Source organism: Oryzias latipes, chromosome 7 (genome assembly GCF_053564925.1).
Source record: "Oryzias latipes strain Hd-rR chromosome 7, Olatipes_Hd-rR_3.1".
NCBI lineage: Eukaryota > Metazoa > Chordata > Actinopteri > Beloniformes > Adrianichthyidae > Oryzias > Oryzias latipes.
Genome location: NC_136243.1, coordinates 30,198,694 through 30,222,160, shown reverse-complemented (window position 1 = coordinate 30,222,160; position 23,467 = coordinate 30,198,694). Strand labels below are relative to the sequence as shown.

At 41.0% G+C, this 23,467-nt stretch overlaps 1 protein-coding gene across 6 annotated transcripts in view; it reads right to left on the bottom strand.

Moving 5' to 3' along the window:
- Window positions 1-3,276: 3,276 nt before the first annotated feature.
- Window positions 3,277-23,467, bottom strand: part of bsna (bassoon presynaptic cytomatrix protein a) — an 89,305-nt gene continuing 69,114 nt past the window's right edge. For 2 of the 6 annotated variants that reach the window (XM_078949580.1, XM_078949581.1), the window contains exons 4-14: window positions 17,384-22,735; window positions 16,598-16,639; window positions 15,945-16,106; window positions 15,264-15,520; window positions 13,434-14,370; window positions 8,553-11,046; window positions 7,246-7,737; window positions 5,671-6,023; window positions 4,232-4,325; window positions 3,478-3,609; window positions 3,277-3,331 (exon numbers count right to left, since the gene is read on the bottom strand). In XM_078949580.1, coding sequence (XP_078805706.1) covers window positions 3,291-3,331; window positions 3,478-3,609; window positions 4,232-4,325; window positions 5,671-6,023; window positions 7,246-7,737; window positions 8,553-11,046; window positions 13,434-14,370; window positions 15,264-15,520; window positions 15,945-16,106; window positions 16,598-16,639; window positions 17,384-22,735 — 10,356 coding nt within the window. In that variant the 3' untranslated portion in view covers window positions 3,277-3,290. Of the gene's footprint in view, window positions 3,332-3,477; window positions 3,610-4,231; window positions 4,326-5,670; window positions 6,024-7,245; window positions 7,801-8,552; window positions 11,047-13,433; window positions 14,371-15,263; window positions 15,521-15,944; window positions 16,107-16,597; window positions 16,640-17,383; window positions 22,736-23,467 lie in introns of all 6 variants that reach the window. The other 4 variants (XM_078949582.1, XM_078949583.1, XM_011476825.3 and 1 more) reach the window with 4 other exon arrangements.

Genomic DNA, 23,467 nt, shown 5'->3' with positions numbered 1-23,467 from the left:
GGATGACAAAGTACAAGCGAGAAGACCAAAGGAGGATAAGTGTTTACAGCAGAAGTGATGTGGGTGTCCTGCGTGAAAGAGGCACAGACAGAGAGCGTTGTCAGCACTCAAATGAGGTCCAACAGAGTGTCTGGCTGCACAGGACACACCGACACTCGGGACATCTCATTAGCAACATAAGCAACGCTGTACGACCAATGTCACCTCACAGGCTGCCATTCTGCTCACAGGACTCTAGAGTATCAAAGCAGAAACATGTTTAACAGATTTCTGCAAAGACCCGAGACATATTCTTAACCAGGAGGCATAAAATGAGCTGACAAACTCTTTGGAAAAAGAAACTCAGGTTGACAAATACATATTGGACTTTTTAGGGAGCTGTAAGAAGCCGTGCTGTTTCGGATGTTCCTAAGCTTCTGTAGCTCATGTTTAGTCTGATACTGCCTGTTGTAGTAATAGTCACACCAGGTTAGAGTTCATAAATATATCCCTGGACTGCAAGGACCATGTTGTTGTCACAATCATTCTTTCTTACTGCTAATTTGAGCAAAAGTTTTGCCCCCTGTGATGCACTAAAAACTTACCAAAATATGCACACACTTAGGTTGTGTCAGAATTCCTTCACTGCTCACTACCTAGAACACTATAAAGTGCGTTCGCCATTTTGTAGGGTTGTCCAAATCTACAATTCCAATATCGAGTGCTCTAGAAATTTACCAGAAGTCTCTATGAAAAACCAGTGTGCACTGATGCTCACTGATTGGTGAATGTGGACCAGGATCCATTGCGTTGAAACACCAAAATGTTTTATTTCAATCTATTTCTTAAATAAACAATCAATGTTTTTATCTTCAGAAAACAGTGGGTCCATAAATAATTGTCGCTAAACGCTCTTTTGTTGGACAAAGACGGGGAAGCCCTGAACAGGTTGTCAGACTGTTGCATGGCCACGTGCTCACATACCGCTATATCGGGGCAATTTAGAGACGTCAATCAACCTAAGAAGGATGTTTTTAGACTGTGGGAGGAGAAAAACCGTACATGCACGGGGGATAACATGCAAACAGAGACAGGACCACACAGATAAGACTTGATTGGGACTGGGGTTTGAATCAGGGCTTTCCCGCTGTGAGGCAAGTGTGCTGACCACCGCTGTTCTGGATTGTTTTTTTTTCCTTATTTTCTAATGACTATTAGGAATTTTTAGGTTTTAAATGTAAAAACTGGGGACAAAATGACAAAATTGTGCTTTCTGTCATTACTAAAAATGTATGTTTAGCAAAGGGATGCTGATATTTTACAGTAGTTTTTTCACAGATGAAAAAGTATTTTTCAAATCCAATTTGCACATTTAAAGAAACTTACTGTCTGGCCTGTCAGAGAGCTGCAGGTTCTCTCTGGCAGTGAGCTGTGCTCAGCTTCAAGACATGAAGTTTCCGGAGGATTTCAGTCCGTGTTGGCTGCAAAACAAAAAAGTTTTATTTTAGTTAAAGTTTTTTTTTTTCTTTCTATTTAACTAATAAATAACTTTTTCAATTCAATTCAATTCAATTTTATTTGTATAGCCCAAAATCACAACAACAGTCGTCTCGATGGGCTTCGAAGTAAAACGTAAAAAACTTTACTTTTAAATCAAACTTTTTATTTTATAAATAAAAGCCTGAACGAGTCCCTTTAGCTGACTGAAAGATAAAAGCATTTGATGAAAGTCTGAGGAATTACATTTAAAGCATTGACAAATACACAAACACAAGAATATTTTTCTTTTTGTTCCTGTTTGTTTAGCAACTTTTAATATTTGTGTGTATACAGCAATTTTTTTGTGGCTTTCATTTTTGTGAAAGAGTGAGACTTTATAGAAATACAGGTAGAGAAAATAAAACTCAACTATCTCAGACAAAATCTGGTTGTTTATTAACATTGGTTAATAAAAATGTTAGAGTTTTTTATTGTACACAATGCGGCTTTGCTCTCCAAAGGCTTTGAAGCTTCATCTAGAAAATGTGTGCTGCTCCTCCTCTAAAAAGGCAAGGCAGTTAAAATATTTGAAGGAGCTTTTATACATGGAGACTATTTAAAGTGCTTTAAAGGAGATACAAATGCTCTGCAGCATGGGAGGAATCGTAATTCATAAAAGTAGAATTGATAAAAAAACAAAAAAGTATATTGAATGAAGCATTTGTCAAACTGAAGAAGTTACTCAGGGTGATGCACCTCCACTATTGCTTTCATGTGCATCATTTGTATTCATAAAGACGCCTCAATCCAAATACTAGTAGCATCCTGGAATAAAAAAGGATTTTGTCATGTCAACTGTTTGTGACATCCACCTTTTTCTCATTTGCCTTTTAATTTCTATGCAACCAAATGCAAAGTTAAGGGAAAGAAAACAACTTTTGCCTGCAGGTGTTCCAAAGTAAGCTATTAGCTTGAAATTGTTTTTTCTTTCTGTCTCAGTAATAAAAGTTGTTACTCACCAGTTAACGCAGTTCTGCTCTCGCTTTCCTCTCTCTTTTTCTTTCTCTCTCAGTAAAGAATCAGCAGAGGAAACTTTGCAGGTTTTTCTGGTAAGAGGCCTCATCACTTTTTTGTTTTTATATTTTAATAGTCCTGCAAAAGCATGAATATAGTGTTAGTGTTGTCAGAAATAAATGTAAACCCTAATGGTGTAATAAAATTGGACACTGATCAAATTTCATTTAAAATGAACAAAACTGTGCCATAAATAAAAAGATTTTTCTGCATTTCTTTGATGCAAACTTCATCATTTAGCATTTTGTTTTTACTCAAACATTCCTGCCCATTTAATCAAACCAAAAGTGATTTTTGCAAATGACGCAAGTCACATTTAAAGAACTGAACTAAAACTAGGAAAAGGAAACAAAATCCTAAACAATAAAGACATCCACTTCACAAACTGCCTGTTATGGATAAATCAGTTTAGGCTGCCCTTCAAGAGCCAATGAGCAAGATGTGTTTATCCCTCAGCGGTGCAGCAGCCTTTGAAGTGGAACCACCTCAAAATGTATTTTTACTCCAAGTATTTCCCAAAAAACGGTCAAATGTATTTAGAGCTCTTTGTTCATGAATCATTGACCAGAACACCGCCGGCTTCTGATTACTTCATACTTGGGCAAGCAGCAAAATTGCTTTTAGCTTTTTTAACCTCCACTTAAAATGCGAAGAATGTGGCACCGTTGGTTCAATGACTGATTTATTATCTGAGAATTATTGTTTTTTTTTGAAAGTGTGACAAAATAATAAAGCAGACACACCTTAATGTTGTTACCTCAGAAGAGAGAGGTAAACTTTTTGCCAAAACCGGAAATGGCTGTAGGGAATAAAAGAACCAAAAATGTAGAAAAAACAGCCTTGTAATGCATTCAAAGTAGGAAAATATCAGAACATTTTAGTACACATCAATTTCTAAGTGATAAATAAGTATAGATTTAGAATGCTTTTTTGTGTGTTTTCTACCTTCTCCCAGTTTGCCAGCCTGCTCTGCGGCTCCTCCAGGCAGGATCTTTGAAAACATGCCTTCTCCCTCCATGCCCGGCTGACCGGCCGCTGCGCTGCCAATTCCTCCGGGTCTAGGAGCCGCCTTGGAGCCTGGACAAAAAAGCAGATGAAGAGGGGGAGAGTGCCAAAAGGAGTGAAGGACAGAGAGAGTTGAAGAGTCAGTGTAGTTGAAATAAAAGCGGGAACTCTGTTAATGAATGAGGAATGGATTTATTCTGCTATAACAGGTTTTAATTTATTTTATTTTTTTTTATTTTTTTTTTAAAGAAAGCAGTAGATATAACTGCATGAATATTTTCCTCCCCTGCTGTTCAGATGGCATAATCGTCTGCATCTCATTACTCTTTTAATCATTTGGTCTAGTAGACTTCCTGTTTGCTTATTTTCCTCCCTGAAAAACAGGAATATTTCTTGTTTTTAAAGAATTTACCTATTTGGTAAAAGTAATTCGGGCATGAAAACGATCCAAGATTAAGAAAAAAATCTCAAAACCAAATTCCAAAACTAATTATGTAGCATCTTGGCACTCAGAGGGTAATCCCTGACCATGATGTGACTCCTTCTGTTTTTTACCCCATTATGAGATTAACTGCAGATAATCTCAGATTATATACATATAAAAAAAACACAAAACTGTTGGATAAATCAGATTTTTTTTTTTTAAACAGAAGATGATGTGAAAGCATGTAAATATATGGTGGGTGTACAGAACCTATTCCTGTTAGTGGGGGTCCGGCGGTCTTTGAGGCCATGATGGGTGCAGCTTTTGCGCCGATAGCTGTTGCTGGAGGCGTCTCGATCTTCGTCTGCGGAGAGAAACGCCCATCGTTTAGCTTCTATTTACAGTAAAACAGTTGGATGTCAAGAGTTAAAGTGATAAGTGTTATGTAATCTCAAAATGACACACACACACACACACACAGGACTGATGTGTTTAGTCAAAAGAAAGCTGAATGAGAGAGTAGGATGGGGAGCAGAACGCATCACAGAGGAGGGACAGAGAGATTGAAAATGGCACAGAAGGCTGCTTGTGTTGTGACAGTTTACTGACTGTTGACTAAATGAATGATGCGTTTCAGCTCTGTTAGCTGTCAGACCGAGGATTCCTGCTGCACAGGAAAGGATCTTCAATATCTGGAGCTTGGTTTGAAATCTTCATGTATTCAAGCTAAAATTGGTAACAAAGACGAGTAAAACCTTCAACTTCTAAATTAAGAAAAATTACCAGTTAATCTAAACTTTATAATTAAAGTTAAATTTTTTAACCCTTTAGCCTCAAAGGGCATACAAAAGTAAAAGCTTTCTCTTTTTGCATCAGTAATTGAACAAAACTGGATACAAATAGCTTGCAATGTAATAAAAGATTTGCAGCGAATGACAGAGGCGAATGACTCGTGATGTTTACAGTTGGAGGCAGATAAAAAAATAAAAAAAGATAAAAAATACAAACTCCAAACAGAAAAGATGAGCTGGAATTCAAACCAGGGACTGTTAGGTTTGAAACTCTGCCTGAATCAAGAAATCGTCAAAACTTTATACGGCTGAGCCCAGTTTCCTCACATCAGAGCTTCTGCTTTGCTCAGACTCAGAGACTCGTCGATTAGGGAGTATTGACATTTCCTGTATCAATGTGAACTGATTACGGCTCAGTGTAACTCTGCTCTTACTGTCTGACAGATGAACTGCTGTGGCAGCAACAGTAAGTACAGTTTTAGAAGAGATGCAAACCAGGCTTTTCCCAATATCCATCACTGTTGCACTTTTCTAAAAAGAGAAATGTGCATCAGGGAGAGCTGAATACATTTGGCCAACAAGCCATCATTTCATTTCTGTCTTTCTGAGTCTTTTTCTTTGAAAAGAGAAATTAATCTGAATTCAGTGTATTCAAATAATTGTCCTTCAAGCTCCAGTAAACAAATTTCCATTAACGACATTTCCTTGATCTATTTTTTTTTAATTGCAGGGCAAATCTAACAAACGGAAGGGTTTGTAGAATATATATAAGAATAAATCTATTTTTTTTTTGTGGAAAAAAGGATATCTGTAGATTTCTTTGTATAATCATCGATAGTCACAGAGTTAAATGTTACTGCTTGTTCAACATCGTTTTATTTTGTATTTTCAGTCCTGATTCTCCTCTCTTTTGCTCACCATGGATGACGGTGTGGTTCCTGCTGGACCTGTCTGCCTAGCCTGGCCCATCGGTCCACCTGCTGGTCCCATCTGTCCTGGCTTGGCCTGACCCTGACCCTGACCCTGACCCAGGCCCACTCCCATCCCCATGCCTTGTCCTTGGGCTGGGGTCTGCTGCTGAGGCCCAGTAGTTGTCATGGTACCAGGTTGACCCGGTCTATTGGCGGATGTTTGGGATTGCTGCTGGAGCGGCGTCCTCTGTCCTTGAGTTCCATCTGTCTGAGAACCTGGCCCACCTTGTCTCCCTGATCCTGCAGGCCCACCTGCAGACCCTTGACCCCGCACAGAGCTGCTACCAGATCTGGAGGAGCCTGCATGGAGAAAAAAGGAGGTAAATATAAAGGTTGCACAATGTTTTTTTTTTTGTTTTTTTTTACCAAAATAGAACCTTCTCCAAAAAACACCAGAGGAGTCGATGGAGTTTAAGGTCAGTTAGTACACTGTACAAAATAACAAAAAATGTGTAGACTTGTGTTCTCATTGCAGTCAATGCTGCTGTGATTCGTTTTCCTTCTCAATTGTTCTGGAAGATCATCTGTACCAACAGGGTTCAACACTTAAAAACAAAGGCAAATAAAAAATGAAGCCTATTTATTTTATGAGGTGACTGCAGGAAAAGCAACTCTTTGACTAAGAGAGTTTGCAATGTTGATAAAATGATGAAACTGATAATATAAATTTTCTTTTTTGAACTGTAGCACTGAAAACACATTTTGTGTGGAGCTTTGGAAAACATCATTCATTCATTTAGAGTCTGCTGTTTAGGCTCTAAATGGATGGGTTTAAATCTTAAACAGCTCTAAATCTGTTTAGCCTTTCTTGTATCTGTTTTATACATATACAAATATGTATAGAAGATCCAACATTTTTGTGGGATAATGGACAGATTCCAACTAATTTCTTTGCTTTGTGTGTTTATAAAGAGTAATTTCAATGGATATTTTTGTTTCTTTCTAAAAATGCCAGTTAGTACAAATAATTGAGGGTTAAAAAATGTTCCACATCGCTTTTTAGTGTAATAATAATGCTACTTTAGAAAACACACAAACAGGCCTGAATGAAAAAATAAACTGTTTATAAACCTGGACACAATACTAAGATTTGGTTTTACACAATTGTTTTAAGTGTCTAAAACATTTGGGGTTGGAATTAAATGTTCAATGATGCTTTGCTACTCTCAAGACCACTGGGATGGCTTTCCAGTTTCATCTCCTTTTTTTTGCAGATTTTCCTATGCTAACTCTTGCACTTTTTTGCTAGTTTTTGTCTTAGTATTAGTTCTTAGCAAATAATTGACTTTACATTATTAATTGCTCTGATGCCTATTTGTAGATTTTAACTTATGGAATTTTTAATGTTTTATCTCAAATAGTCTGACTATTAAGACTACATAAATTTATGTTTTTGGTAAGTGCCAAGCCAATAAGTTAACTTTATTTTTTCTGTTCTTTGCAGCACAGTTTTCTAAATATCTCCAAACCTCTAAACTGAAGTTACTTGATTTTTTGCAATAGTGTAATAAGAAGTGCATACCTGGTGGTTGGCCCTGCATGTCCACCGGACCTTGGGATTTGCTGCGTGAGGACCTGTGCGGGTCTCCCTGCCTGGAGGACCTTTGGCCATGATGGTGTCCTGATGGATCCCGATAGTCAGTAGAGTGATACCCCCCAGACCTTGACTCACCACGCCTTCCTGAAGATGACGACCGTCCTGAGGGGTCGTGACGCATCAAAGGGTCTTTAGGATGCCCTTTAGAAGACCTTGTGGATCTTAATTCATCAGAGTGGCGTGATGACGAGTGGCGGCTAGAACTGCCATGATGCCTGTGGTCACGGGAAGATGAGTGTCGCCCTCCTTGGCCATACTCATCCTGAGGCCACAAGTCCTCCTCAGGAGGCTCATCATAATCATGATAGGTGTGTTTGACACTGTGCCGACTCCTCCCAGATGAGTGGCCGCTGTAGTGTCGAGAACTGGAGCGTGGCTTCTCAAACCAGTCTGTTTCTTCCTGGCCCAGATGGTAGGCTTTGGAAACCGAGAGCAGATCACAGTCAATCTCCATGTCGTGTGGAGACAGCGGCATGCAGGCTGAAAGACGGAAGAGGGCGGGAGGAAGACAGATTGCATGCAAAAGAAAATGGTGGGTGGGAAAGAGAAAGACAGAAAGGCAAAAAAAAATAGTTTTACATCCATGCAGTGCTAATTTTAAAGGTCTACATGATACAATACACAACAATAGAGAGAACATGGTATGACACAGCAAAACTGTCTGCTGCAAGCTGGGTTTTTGTTTCATTCAACCAATTAACAGACCAGACAAATACAGCAAACGTATGCAGCAAAAACAACTGCTTTGACAACATCTTTTTTTTACACTTTTTGAGAAAGTAATTTATTTCAGTGAGGATATAACAGATTAGGTCAAAATAATTTATTAAAGGACAGTTTTGCAGTGTAGACACAGATTTCTTAAACATAATACATAAACATAGCATACAGGCCACAACAGTAACACCCTGTAAAAGACAAAAAACAAATTACAGTGCATCTGTTCTGTGCAACTGGATTCAGACAGTAGTGAACAATATTATGTCCACTCAGAAGAAACCATGCGAGTTTTGGACAGACAACTGGACGGACTGGCGAATGGACGAACAGGCAGACAGACAGCAGTCTTGGGAAGACGAAAACATTGGCATGCAACATCTATCTCTGTGTCTCTACTGCTGCTTCTTTCATTTTGATAAGCCTAACTTCTGGGTGGGTGGGGGATGTTTAGATAAACGGTGGGAGTAATAATAGATAGTGAGACAGTGTGGGAATTCAGCTCCCACATTTACCTTCACTGTCTGACACAGCGCAATAATTATCATCTATCATGTAAGTATCATCCGATTTGTAGACATGGGTCCGTGGGAGGTCTCCTATGTGGTCTTGAACATCTGGCAGCGAGTGACTAGAACCATATTGTCCATAATAGTAAGGATGTCTACTGCTGCGACTGTCATACGGGTCGGGACCTAAGCTTGAAGATCGCCCAGAACTCATGAGCCTCCCCAAGGGGCTAATTGGACTCTCCTCCTCAGAGTACTGTCTGGTTGGGTGGCGCCCCCTGTGGCCAGCGCTGTAGGAGCGGTCGTCTCTCTCGTAGGATCGGCTGCGATGCCCATGGTAGTCTTTGGCTGAGATTTTGTCCATGCCGTAGCCATGGGAACGAGAACGGCCAGTGGAGGTGTAGTAAATCCGATCCTCGTCATCCACCATCATACCATAGTAGCGACTACCATGAGCGGTGCCACTGCCGCCCTCGTAAGCACTCCTCTTAAAGCCATAATCCTCCATCAGCTGACGCCCTCGAATGTTAGAGGAAGGGTATGCCCCACCGGTTGTTGAGGAGTAGGAGGCCAGATCTGTTTCCACATCCCGTGCCTCTTCAATGGGGGAAAACTTTGAGATTTTCTGCTCCATACTCCCCAGCTTTCTGTGCTTGCTGCGCTTTGAGGACATGACAGCAGGAGCCAGGAGGCTTCTGGAGAATACGTTTTTCTGTACCCCAGAGCGGATGCTGCCATGTTTGCCGTCGTAGTCATAGTAAAAGGGGAATCCCCCACCCATGCTAGTGCTCACGCTGCTGCTGCCCCCTAGGGGTCCGTGCCTGTAGCTGCTCTTACCCCTGCCATGGTGGTCGTACAGCTCATCCTGCATCGCTGTTTCCTCCTCAGGTGCCCTGCCGTAAGGAGAGCTGCCAGTTCCCCCACGCGCCGTGCTGCCAGTGGTGCTGCTGTGGCCATGGATGTCGCCCTGGTAACGCCCACCGCCGCCATGATGCATCATGTCCCCTGTTGTTGTGCCCAGCCCATCCTTTGCCGTCAGCTCACTTACATCATCAATCATCATGTAGTTTCTTGGAATGTTTTGCTCTAAGCCAGGAGCCCCATACATTCCGTTTGCTGTGCTGTAGGTGGAAGGGCTGTCAACTGGGTGTCCATAGGCACTGGAAACTGTGGACGGATACTGTCCATAGGAGCTGGCAGTAGTGGTGGTGTAGCCATAAGTATTAGCATTGGTAGTAGTATACAGGCCATATGTACTAACTGATGCGGAAGTATATGGACCATAGGTACTGGGTGGCATTGTGGAGTATCCATTATAGCTGCTGGAGACAGGTGCAGAGCCATATGGCCCATAGGAGCTGGCCATGGTTGTTGTTCCTGTGTATTGACCATAGGATGGAGGTGCACTTGAGAAGGTAGCATCTTGGGCAGTTGTTGTCACCACAACTGTGGGGTTGCTAATTGTCTCATAGTTGGTTGCCATTTTGTGCTCAAGATCAGCCAGTGAGGTCTGCCTAGGCCTTCCTGGATGAACTGTCAGGATATCAGCTTGTGGTTGCCCAGGATATGGAGCTGTCTGGCTGGGGTAGGAGGACACAGCACTAGGATAAGGTGAGCTGTGGGTGGGGTATGGGGGCTGACCAGGGGGTGCAGGTCCAAAACCTGTGGGTCCTGGTTGAGGCTGAGGTGCTGCTGGTATTCCCAAGTCTGTCTGGGGATATGGGGGCTGAGTTTGAGGATAGGTGTGGGATGGATATGATGTTTGGGACTGGTAAGAAGGTCCAGGAGGTGGGGCATGGCTTTGAAGAGGTGTGGGTTGTGGCAATGCCTGTGATTGGGATACTGTTGGATAGGGAGGCTGATTGAATGTAGATGATTGATATGGAGCACTTGATTGCTGAGATGGTGCTGCCGGTTGACTCTGGGGATATTGACTAGAGAGGAAGGATGAAGTTGGTGGGTACTGGCCCCCCATGCTGAGCTCACTGGAAAACTGGCTAAGGGGAGCAGTACTTGGTCTGGTTGTAACTAGTCCATTGGTCTCATGTGAAGCAGCTGCAGCTGCTAAACGCAAGTTGTTTAACTCGCTGTCAGACATGTAATCCCGAGTGTCCCCCATACATCTCAGGTAGGCGATATCTCTTCTTTCCCTCTCCTTAACCAGTGTCTCTTTCCTTTGGTGAATTCCAAGTTCAAGGTATCTCAACTTAGCATCAATCTCTTTCTCTTCCTCCTCCAGTTCAGCTTGCTGCTTTCGTAGCTTAGTGGACTCTTGCTCGACTGCCTTCAGCTCGTGAGTCAAATCTTTAAGGAGGCTGGCTTTGGCGGCTAAACCAGACCTTGAGCTGGGCTTAAGGCTGGGCATGGAGGGCAGGTAGGCCTGTTGGAGGACAGGTGTCATCATGGGCATGTGAGCTGATGGAGCAGTCTCATCTGGAGGAGGGCTGGGCAGGGTTCGCTTGACCTTTCGAAGCAGTGAGCTCTGCTGTAAGGCTGCCAACTAAAGAGGGAGAGAAAAGGGTAGGAAAGCACGGAGGAGTTGGAAATTATGGGGAGTGAAAAAGAAATCATATTTGGCGAGAGGAAAGTAGGAGGAGCAGGAACATTTGATAGGGTACAACAATGTTGTGAAAATGGGGGAAAGATAAGCAATGGTTAAAAACAAGTTTAGGAAATGTTGGATCCAAGATTTAATAAATACAAATCAAAATCAAAAATGCAAATGGATGTGAAGATAAAGCAAAACATTATAAAGAACATTAAAAGGCGGTAATAAATGTATAACAGGTGATTTATGAAGATGATGACAGATGGAGGACAAAGAGAGATTAAACAAACCGAAATGTAACGAAAACAAATTTAGAGAAAGGAAGAAGTGGATGAAGGAAATGGGAGAACAAAATATGTGAAGAACAAACCAAAAGAAGAGCGAGAAGAAGAGGAAGGAGAATAACTCGAAAACATGAAGAGATCAAAGAAGTGAAGAAACAGGCACAAAAATAAGGGACATACAAGGAAGACAAGGAGACACACGTAGACAAACAGAGGACAACAGAAAACAGAAGTGAAGTTCATGTTAGAAAATACAACAAGCACAAAAATAGGAAGATATTTTCTGCAATTTTCTGAAATGATTGCCCGCCAATGTAACAAAAATAAATACAGTTTCTTACTATAGGTCTATTTAGCACTACAGTTTTCTGACATCTATTATTTAGAGTGATTTTTTTTGTATATTCAAGACTGAGATGATCTGAAAATAATAAAAACAACCTCGAAAAAAACCCCATTGCATTTAGGCACCATATACTTTATGCAGAAGAAAATTATAGAGAAAGAACGAACACTGTGGAAAATTTGGAATTTAAATATTTGCAAAATAAATTTATATGATAGACTAAGACAATACACTGATTCATTTATATTTTAAGAAAATTAAAAAAAAAAAAAAGAAATGGTGTACAAACTTTTGCTTTGGCTTTAGATCGCATGGCCACAGAATGGAACTGATGCCATTTTCAAATAAATCAGCAGTTTATTCCTAATATATAAAAAATATCCAGTTAATTTTTAGTAGTATTTTCGCCTGTGCTTTATTTCAAAGTGTAAATCTCTGCTTTTAGTTAATTAATGCATCATTATGTTATATATGTTGTCGTTCATTATGCCTGCTTATGTGAATGTGACAACTTCTACAATATAAGAATAAATAAAAATAAAAGAATACTCTGCATGTAAAAAGCAGGATAAAAAGGACTGATCAACAACTATAAGGCTGTCTTTTGTTATGATTGTTTTGCTACTCTATATCAAGAACAGCATATATCACACGCAAAATAATAAATACGAATGACACACTTTTGTAAACATTTAAAGTTGCGTTTTCTAAACTTGCTCTAATTATAAGTTTAATTATGGATGAATATGCATTTTGTCCTGTAAATATATAGCCACACATTGAAGATTACTTTCTGACAATTAAGTCTTCATATGTGTACAGTATAGGTTAAAAAAATATGTAACCAAATAAATAGGTTTTTAAACCACCAACAAGATAAAGTGTAGCTCATAAACAGTTTAAGACTAGTAAACAGCATGGCTTCATTAAATATACCGTAGTCAAAGGTATTCTTGCATTGGTCTTGTGGTCTTAGTTAAAACATTCAAACAAAACAGAACTCTAAAATCAGTTTAGCCGAGTGAATTAAAGAATTTTGAGGAGAAAAAACTCAAGTCACTTCTTCTACAAAAGCAGTGACATTTACTAATAATTCTGTTCTGTTTGACTGAATTAAAACTACATATAAAACCAAACATAAAATAAGCTTTGTGAAATGGCAGCACAAAAAAGATGCCAAGTGGAATATATTTATATTAGTTTATTTAATAAAAATATATTGAAGTAAATTAGATTCCCTGACAATTTCATTGTCAATAACTTGTTAATTTAAGACTATTATACTATTATCCCCTGGAAGGTAATGTCTTTTTGACAAAATAGGGCCCTTAAAAAGAATAAATGCCAGAATGACTAATATAGAAATTTTAGCGCAAAACTTCACAAATTGTGTTAGAAAAGAAAAAAACCCGCTCTATTAGTACCGGTAAGATACAGTCAATGGTTTCTCCATATAAAATATACTGTGGTCTATTTTCTTGTCTGAGAATCTCGTGTTTTATGTATTTTAGGGTATTTTGTTTCCAAAAAATACCTCATGGTATTTTATACTCAAAGAAAATCTTACTGTGCCAACTTTTTGCTGGTGGTGAATTTGATCATTGTTTAATTTGCATAGATTACTACTACCTGTACACTATTCTTTCTTTTTTTAACATTATTGTGGTACTTTTAAATACATTTTTGTACTTTGGTGTCAACCGCTTTACCTGACTCTGTAATGCTTGTTGTTGGTACAGGGACAGTCTAGCCTTGGTGTGCTCGTCTGCAGTGGGGCTAAGGGACTTTGGGTCCGACATGGACCTTTGGCCAGACTTGATTGGTCGGGGCATTGATGGGTGTCGTTGTGGGGACTCGGCTGTGTAGGACTTCTGCTGCGGTGTGACGTGGGCCTTGTTGAGTCTCTCACTCGACAAAGTGGCCTCTAACAGGCGGTGAGGGGACACTGGCGAGACGGGCGAGTGCAGGACCTGTGGAGATTTTGGAGCTGTCTGCGACTGTCTGATGATGCTGGAGATGGATTCATTGTGGAGGTGGTTGTGTGGCTGATAGTTGATATCAAGTGGGTCGGGCCGCCGTCGCTCAAACTTGGCAGCATTGGCTGAGATGTGCTGCTGTTGGCGTTGCTGGGTCAACATGTCAGAAGAACCAGACTGCTGTGTTCCAGTACTGGTGGAGGAAGAATAGGGACTGATCGTAGTTGGTACACTGAGCTGGGGAGCTACAACGCCCTGTGACTGGGCTTCTGAGTCAGTCTGACATGCAAGAGATTGTCCTTTTTGTGTCCGCTCAGGACCGGAAATGTAGTGAACGATCTCTACTTTGTTGGGATCTGGCATTGTCACATGGATTGACGGGGAAACTCTCCCTAAGTGTTCCACCTCAGTCTGGCAGGACATTTCCCTGATGGTCTGGATTGCAATGCTGGAGGAAACCATCTTGGGTGCTTCACTTTTGGTTTCAGTTGCTGAGGTGGCTGTCGAGGCAGAGTTACTCCCAGCTGCACTTGACTCAGAATGCCGGGAGAAACGGGAACGTCTTCGCCGAACGGGATGTCCTGATTCAGCCTTGTCCTCATCGTCATCTGTCTGCACGGAGCAGTCAACGCTGCGGCCGCGCCTCCTAGTACGGTGACGTATCATATACCTGGTAAGTGGGAAAAGAAGGGTACTTATGTTTTATTATGCTTTCCTTAACATAAGTGTAGAATTATGAGCTGGACATTATCACAGTTGTTAATTTTGTTTTTTAAAAAAAGGTCAAAGCTCCATGCAGGCCAGATCGCTCAAGCCTCCTTCTGTTGTAGTGTTGATTTTAAAATAAACCCTAAATGTGACTGGAACCATCCTGCAAAAATGTTTCAACCTCCAGAAGTTTATGTTTCAAATTCTTCATGTACAATTTTCCTTTGCTGCTGTTAATAAGTGTAAATAAAAAATATCTTACTAACACCCTATAAATTCATTTATAATGCTTGTTAATGTGTTAACACAGCTTTTAAAGGAATCTTAATATAAAGTGTTACCTAACATTTTAACACATAAGATTCTCTAATATGTCATTTTTTGCCGAGTTTATTAGTTTCTCATTTCAGTCTAAATTTCCCAAAGAAATGTGTACTGATCAGGAGTGATACATTATCTAATGTTTTATTGCTGAATTATTTTTTGCTCATGTTTTTGGACTAATATAGATCATTTGGGATTTTTTTTTTTTTTATTATCATCCAAAAAAAAAAAGTTGATTTGAGGAATTCCTTTTGCAATAATTGGTCTTGTACTTATCAACAAAATTAACTTCTTCTGACCCAAAAAATTAATATTTGGGGTTCAAATAGTCTTCTATAAGTTTTCTTTTTTGAAATCTCTGTAGACATAACTTCATAAATATATCTTAAAACTAACTAACTAGACTAAAATAGGTTGCTAAAGGTTAAAAAAGTTAGATTTGATATTTCCACTTTGCAGAATTGAGCATAAACCACCAAAGATTTATTACTGTATTCATATACTCCCACCCACCTACAAACAGAAACATACCTCTCCTCTCCATCTTCGTCATCAGTTTGCACACAGCTATCCACAATCCTGCGGGGGGAGCCATAGAACACCACACCATCTCCATCCAGATTATCTCTGCTTAACCTGCTCATGGAGCTGTGCTTCCTAATGCTGGCCCTGGCCTCCATGTGGTCCTCCTGCGTTCTCAAGCACATCTCCGAGGAGGAGTTGGGGAGGGAACGGGAGCTCATCTGAGAGTCTATGTAAGGGTGCAACGGCTCTCCGTTCACATCCAGCTGTTAAAGAAATGACATTTGGTTTAGGAAAAAGGCTCTGAACCAAATTTCATTTCATATTTTGATGTTAAAACAGCCACAAAAAAGGAGAAGGGATAAAATACTAACACAGAAAACAAAATCAAAGTTGGGTACATTTCCATTGTTACAGATGATGTAACATCAAAATCAGTGTTTATGTAACCTTATTTAGAGTGATAGCTGTGTAAGAGATTAAGTCAGCAGAATTGTTCAAAAAGGGAAAAACACAATTACATGAAATGTATTGGAGGAGTTCAACTTCTAGCGCTGATTCACATTAAGATCCAGAAAATGTTCTGTATATAAATTTTGAGCATTCCTGATTAAAAACAGTCAACCAAAAAATTATTTACAAGAGGTAGTTTGCCAAGTTAAGTTCTACAGCTGTAAAAGTCACATTCACCTGTATGTTCTGTGCTGATTTCTGCCTCTTCTGCTCTTCTAGCTGAAGCTGGAGCTGCTGCTGCAAAGACTGGATCTGATCGAGCTGGGCCTTCTGCTGAGCCAGCTGCTCCCGCTGCAGAACAAGTTGTTTCTCACGTTCATGCTGTTGATGCTGAAGGACCTTAAGATACAGATAGAACTCAATAAAGGGGTTTGGAGAGGTAATATAGGAAAGTAATAAGGACAGGAAACGATAAAACGACAACAAAAAAAATGAAGAATGCATATAGAACAACAAAAAAGTGATCAGTTCTTTTGAAATAAACTTTAAAGATGCAACACAGTTTGCAAAGTTCTTCAAGCTGAAGATGTCATGAGATTTCTCTTATGCTAATGGGTTAGTTTTAAAAATGTTTCCAAGTTAGTAATTTACCTTGAAAGGGTTATTTACCTTGAAAAAACAAGAAAAAAGGGAAGTGAAATTTAAATGAAGTGCAGCATGTAGTGGTAAATTGCTGTTACCAGTAAAGTAATGCTTTTAACATTTGATGGCATTTGTGTCCAAAAGGCGGAAGTTAGGGGTTTGGGATTTTTTTGTGTTCTTTGTGTGTTATGGGATGCATAGTAAACATTCCATTTCTGATTCATTATCATGGAGGAAGGCTGCCACACCTGTTTTACAGAGTTAACTTGAAAGATTTTCAACTGCTTGTTCTATCAAAAAAAAAGAAGACATCGGTTGCGTTAGTTCTCTGACTAGCGTCAAAACATATTCTCTATATAACATATTAATTATACATATAAATACTCGCTTACAAACCACAATTGTATATTCTACAAATGATTTGGATATTTTTTTCCTTTTTTTGCTAAATGAACGTCATTTGGAACATTACGCCATGTTCAAGTTCCTTTTTTCATCATACAACAAATCAACCAAGATAGGAAGCACAAGACAATATTTAAGCACCACCATCAGTTCCCAACAAAACAGATTCCAACTAAAAATGTGTCCATGCATGAACAACTTCTGTTGGTTTCTAACTTAAGCTGAAATAAAAAAAATGTTCAGGTAAATTATAAGACTTAAAGCAACCTTTATGACAGATTTTTGATTTCTCCTTTGTTGTATAAAAATAGATTTTAGAATAGATAACAAAAGGGTATTAAACAGAAACCCAAACAAACATTTACAAAGAAGTTGTCCCATTTGAGTAAAACATGCATTAAAAAGTCATGCATACATTGAACCAAATACATATTGTTCTAAATTAGATTTTTCGAGAATATACACGGAATGCACAAAACGTTGATAACATACAATAAAGTATGATAGACAAATATCACAAAAAATAAATAAATAAAGCAGAATCAAGACAAAGGCATTGCCCACATGTCACCAGACAACACAGCAACATAGGTTAAACTCTTCATTACACCTAAAGATTCTCCCTCTACCTGTTCCTTGATGGTCTGTAGCTCCTGTAACTCTCTCTGCACGAGCATCTGCTCTTTCTCCCTGTGCAGTTTCAGCTCTATCCTCTCCCGTTCCAACTCCTCTTGTAGCCGGAGCTGCCGGAGCTTCTCCAACTCCACACGCTCCCTCTCCATTTGTAGAAGCTGCTCTTGCTGTCGATGCAGCCTCTCTGCCTCGGTTTCACCTTCCTTATGTATGGCACCTGGTGGAGGAAAGGGAGGAAGACCACCTGCACTGGGTAGGCCAGCAGTGGGGACAGAAGGGCCTACAGGGGGTTGGGGATAGCCATGAGTGAGTGCAGGGCTTGAGGATGGATAGGTTTGGCTTGTAGCAGGAGCTTGCGGCTGTTGTGTCATTGTCCCTGGTTTTTCTTGCTGTTGTTGCTGGGTATTCAGGTGTGCCTGGGACAGGTTTATTGGCTGCTGCTGGGGCTCAGATGGAATGACAACTGCTCCTTGGATCAGAGGAGTCTCTGCTGAGGAGGATGTCACTTTGGCACCCTTGCCAAGGTAGACTGGCTCATCTTGAATTGTTGTCACAAAAGCTAGGGGTCCTATTGGTGCTGATGCTGCTGCAGCAACAGTGGTGGTAGCAGTGGTTGAAGTTGTTTGAAGAAGTCCTGGTGCTGGATAACGGACAGGGGCTGGCCCAGTCAAAGGAATTCTGGGGCTCATTGGTAGTCTAAGACTGGAAAGGGGCACTGGTGTCAAGTTGGGTGAAGCATATGGCCGGTACACGCCTCTCAGAAGTGGTCTAAGAACAGATGCAGGCTGAGTTGTGATAGGAAGGGTTGATGCTATGGGTGTCTGAATAGTGGAATAAATCATTCCATCCGAAGATCGTATAGCAGCTGGGTACATCGCTCTTAGACTTGCCTGTCTGGCATTGATAAGGTTGGCCAGTGCCTGACCATGAGAAATTGGCTTTCCATCAAGCCCAAATAAGAGATTTTGTCTCATTCCTAGCCCAGCTGCAAGCCTTGAGGCTCCTGGACCAGTACCTCTTCCCAAGCTGCCAAATTGTACCAAGTCTGGGTTGCTTCCATAACGATCCATTGAATTAAGTGCGGCACACATTCGACTGATCTCTCTTGCGGTTGTAGCACTGTACTGGGCCAAATTAGCTTCTTGGAAGTTAGCAATGTCACGAGCAGAGTAGCCATAATCTGAGCTAATGTTAGACAAGGAATTAAATCTTCTTATGGGCAATGTTTGGGTTGCTATGTCCCCTCCATGCCGCAAATCTGTATATGACCCATATTGCATCCCCACATAACCTCCATAGCTTTGTTTCATTGCAGTGAGGTCCATGGCAGGCTCCCCTGATGTTTGAAGGTGGGGTTCTAGTTTAGAATAGTACGATTGTAGCCCGGCATCAGCAAGGTTGGTATCAGACATTGAGGGCTGAAGTTTACCAGGATAAGGTAATGTGTAGGCTTTTCGTGCATCCATTGGATACTCATGATATCTTCCAGGTTGCCTTTCATGTTCAGACTCATAGCCAATAGGTGGGGCTGATGGTGGCTTTATGCCATCTTTCTCTGGAACACCCACACAACTTCCACCAAATGGAAGGCTATAAACAACATCACAGCAAGCTGGTTGGTTATCAGCTGTAATTTGTCCACCTGTCAAATCCACAGCATCCTGTCCTTGTTCTACCTTCACAAGTTGAGTTACTGCCCTGCTTAATTCCATTCCTCCATCCATCTGCACTACCATACTATGTGGTGTTTTACCTCCTACCATCAAACCTGGAGGACTAGGTTTACCTTTTAGCTCAATAGGACCAGTGCCATATAGCTCAGGATTAATAAGAGGTGACACAGCACTAACCACAGTTGATGCTGTGCTAGTTTGGCTAACTAACAAGTCTTTTTTAAGTAAAGGTGAAATCTGGCCTGCAAGATTATACCTGTTTAGAGTAGAGACCTGTTGTTGCATCTGATGGTGCTGCTGTAGTTGTTGTTCAAGGATCTCTTGCTGTTTCTGCAGCTTCTCTTGCTGTTTTTGAAGCTCTCTCTGTTGAATGCTAAGATCTTCTAGCTTGGCATCAATTTTAGGTATTGCAGGATCAATTGGAGGGGAAATAGGTGATTTATTGTGGGAGAGACACACTGCTGATCCCATGCCCTGTCCTAGATCTATTCGGTTTTGATGAGGATCACCATAAACAACTGGCTGCTTAGGCTGTGTCATAAACATGGATGCAGCCACAGTAACACTCACAGTGGTTGGTGTGGTGGTCTCCTGGGTGTGCAAGTTCATAATCAGTGGCTGTACAATTGTTGAGTGTCTATGGCTCTCTAATCCACCATGATATTTCCTGCAATCTGTGGCTAAAGAGGTGAGGTCCATTCCCTGGTCAGTCATAATTATAGGAGCAGGCTTAGTGGCTGTTCTCAGGTCCACAACACTTCCACCTTGAATCAAATGCCCTGGTTCTACCCTAGATGTGCCTGGGACTGTAGATATTCTACAGAGGGAGATGTTGTCCATTGAGACTGACCCTCTGGTGTATATGCTGGCTGTGGTGACCATACTTGTTCCGACATTCACTTTCTCCACTCTTTGTGTTCGATAGAAGCTCCGTGTGGGAGACTGTTGGTATGGTGGTGTGTCTGGAGGACTGCCACATGGAGAATAGGACTCAAATGTTGACTGGCGGCTGAACCGGGTAGGTGAAGATAGGGGAGAAGTAGCAGTATTCACTGTCATTGGCCTTGCTGGGCTTGTGGGGGGAGAGTATGAAGCATCCTGAGAAGATTGCTGCCGATAGAGTCGAGGAGAAACAGATCGAGGCAGTGTTTGAGTTCCCTGTGCCATAACTGGAGAAGTAGAGCCAGATGTACCAGACTCCATTCGCAATGCTGAGTTTAGTGTTTGTGTTGAAAACTCTGCAGTAGCTCTTCTTGAAGGAACCCGAGTGGGGCTTTGTGGTGGTGGCGGTGAAGGAGACAGAGGAGGACTTGTACTTCTGTAATAGGTAGTATATTTGGGAGAACGTGGCTCAATAATCCTCTCAGCAGAGGACGTTGAACTTTCTCGTACCTGGACACCTCTTGTTTCGCCAACCCTTCTGGTAAGCACTTCCCTCTGACTGTAGGCTTGAGTAATTTCTGCAATCTTGCTACATACACTTGAGACAGTGGATGAGGATGTGCCACCACTACCTGTTTGCCGACGGGTTACGTCGGATTGAGTAGAAGTTATAGTGTGGCTTGATGCGGTTTGAGAAAGAGTTACTGCATCTCTGGCATAAACTCCATAAGCTGCAATAGTGGTAGCAGCTACTGCTGGAGTTATCCCATTCTTTCCTGATTGGCCTTTAATTTTGTCTTTGTGTCCATCCTTTGAGGTAAAGTGCTGGCTTACTCTAACGTCAGGTATCCGGCCCCCAGTCTCTGCGAAAGAAACAGGAGCTGAGATCTGGGTCGGGCTGGTCCCTGGAGTTAAGAGAGCATTGCTTTGCTCCAGCAGTTTAGCAAAGGCTGAGCTGGTGTCTAAGAGCTGTTTTTCTGGGTAAGAGCTTTCAATCTCAATATCTACCTGCTCATCAGTGGCCTGCTGCATCTTAGTGATGTTTTGAGATGTTTGTCTGATCTCCTCATAGATATCTGTTTCTTTCTCTGCACTGTCATCATCATATCCTGTTTGATCTTGGTCATATTCATAGTCATCATCATAATTTTGTCCATTGATGTCCTCTTCATAGTAAGGCGCATGTCTTCCATGTTGCTGCTGCTGCTGTAATTTCTGTTGTTTTTGTAGAATCTCAGCCTTCCTCATCATCTCCTCATAAACCTCCTCAGCACTCTTCAGAGCTTTAGAAGTTGAAGATGGTGCAGTGGTGGTGGTTGTTGTGGAGGACTTCTCCACTGGCGAGTATAGAGACATGAAGGTAGGGAGATTGTACTCACTGCCAGATTTATAAAGTTTAGACTCATACCCCTCAGCTTCCGAGTCCAGACTTTGTGGGGAATATTCAGAAGCAGAGGAACGATGAAGCTCTTCCATCTCTGCTGCTTGTCTTAGCTCTTCTGTAGGTGAAGCATCCTCTATTGGTGAAAGGTTGCTGGGTGGTGTCTTGGATCTCTCTCTTCGCCTCTGTGCCCTCAGTTCCTCCTTATCTCTTTTAGTTTTTCTTGCTGTACTTCTTATTCTCTGTTGTTCTACTTCCCTCATTTTCTCCTGTTCTCTCAGAAGCTCTTCTTCTTCTCTCATTTCCTCTTCCTCTGAAGAGTCTTCAATGGTTGGAAGTAGAGGGCCATGAGAACGATGTCGTGCTTTTCTCTGCTGCTTAGCTTCTTCCAGTCGTTGCCTTCTGCTGGGGCTACTATCGCTGTCTTCCTCCATTGACGAGATGGATGTAGGAGACTGCCCAGAACCATATGAAGAAGATGTGGGTGGCAGCGTTGAAGAATAGTCACCCCGAGAACGCTCCTCAGGAGATCCAGTTAGGCTTTCCATCTCTAGCTCTGGTTCTCGATCAAGGCTTAAGTCATTTTCATTGTTCAGTTCCATATCTCGACTGTAGCTATTTGTGTTGTTGAGTTCAATGGTTTTGAAGCGCCTCAAGCCCCCTTGTGATGCCATCACATCTTCTTCACCCTCCTCCAGTGAGCCTTTATAGACATCGGTAGAACTTTTTGTTTCCTCCTCAAAGCTGCTGGAGTGATGCTGAAGGCGTCTCTTCTCCTTCCCCGATTCTGATATCATATGCTTGTGGTGGCTCCTTTTTGGTTTCTGGTAGCCATATCCTTCGTCTTCTTCATCATCTTCTTCTTCCATCTCTTCCTCCTCTTCAATGTCTTCATCTGCACTCATTTCCATTATTTGTCTTCTCATGAATTCCTCGTCGGTCATCTCAGTGGGCTCAGCTTCTTTTTCTTTTTTTTTCTTTTCTTTCTTTTCATCCTTCCCTTCTTTTCTCTTACCCTCCCAGTCTACTACATTTTCTTCTTCCTCTAATATGCCCTCTAATTCCTCATCAGAGTCATATGCATCTGGTGGGATTGATAAGGAACGTGGACGCTGCTTCCCCCTATCATCCAAGTCTCTGTCTCTGTGTTTCCTTCCTCTTCTATCTGCCTTCTCTTCAGAAAAGCTCTTCTCCAGCAACGGCCTCATGGAACTCTCCAGCTTTGTGATCTCAGAGGGGCTTGGTGGGGAACCTCGTCCAATAATTCCTCTCTCACTAAGCTTCATCTCCTCCTCCTGAATTAATCCAGTAATTTCGCTGTGGGAACTTGAGATGCCATCAGAGGAATAGCCAGTGTCACTGAGGCTCTGGGGGCTGCGGGACAGGTCATGGGAGCTGTTGTTTTTTGTATCCTGTAAAAAGAAAAGCAAAAAAAAGAAAACTTTGCTTAGTTAAATGAACTTAAACTATTATGTTTGTATATGTATTTAGAATAATAAATACTTGATCATGGTAGGCATAATTAGTATACCATTTTAGTAGTACATGGAACCTTTAAAGACAAATATAAGATAGACTCTTAAATAATTTTTCAACCTGAACTATTATGAAACCCCTCAAATGTCCAAACTGTTTATAATGACTTGAGTGCATGCCAAGCCTATATTAACATACCAATGTTTGATACAAATATTGTCTGAAGAAATACCTTTTAAACACAGTGACCTTCAAATCATAACAGGGATGAGGACTTGTCGCTTGAACTTGATTTAACTTTAAGTTTCACATGCGATCCCCTGTTCGTCCACAAGACTGAAGTTGGACAATTCTGAGAGTTGTAAACATTTTTTCCATGTGTTTTACTTTGTTTCCATCTATAGAAAATTCATTATAAACTATGACAAAAATGGTGTTTCCAGCTGGGATAAATTGATGACAGTGCAAAAGCTAGAAATGCATATTCTAAACTAGTAAAAGTAATACAGATACTTGTGTTTTCAAGACATGCACATTTACACAAAGAAAATGAACTTTGATTGCAAATAACAGCATAAAGAAACCACTGTTTTAAACAACTATAATTTAATTACCTGATTTTTAATTAAAAAAAAAGTAAATAAAAGATGCTTTGTCAAACGTTTTAA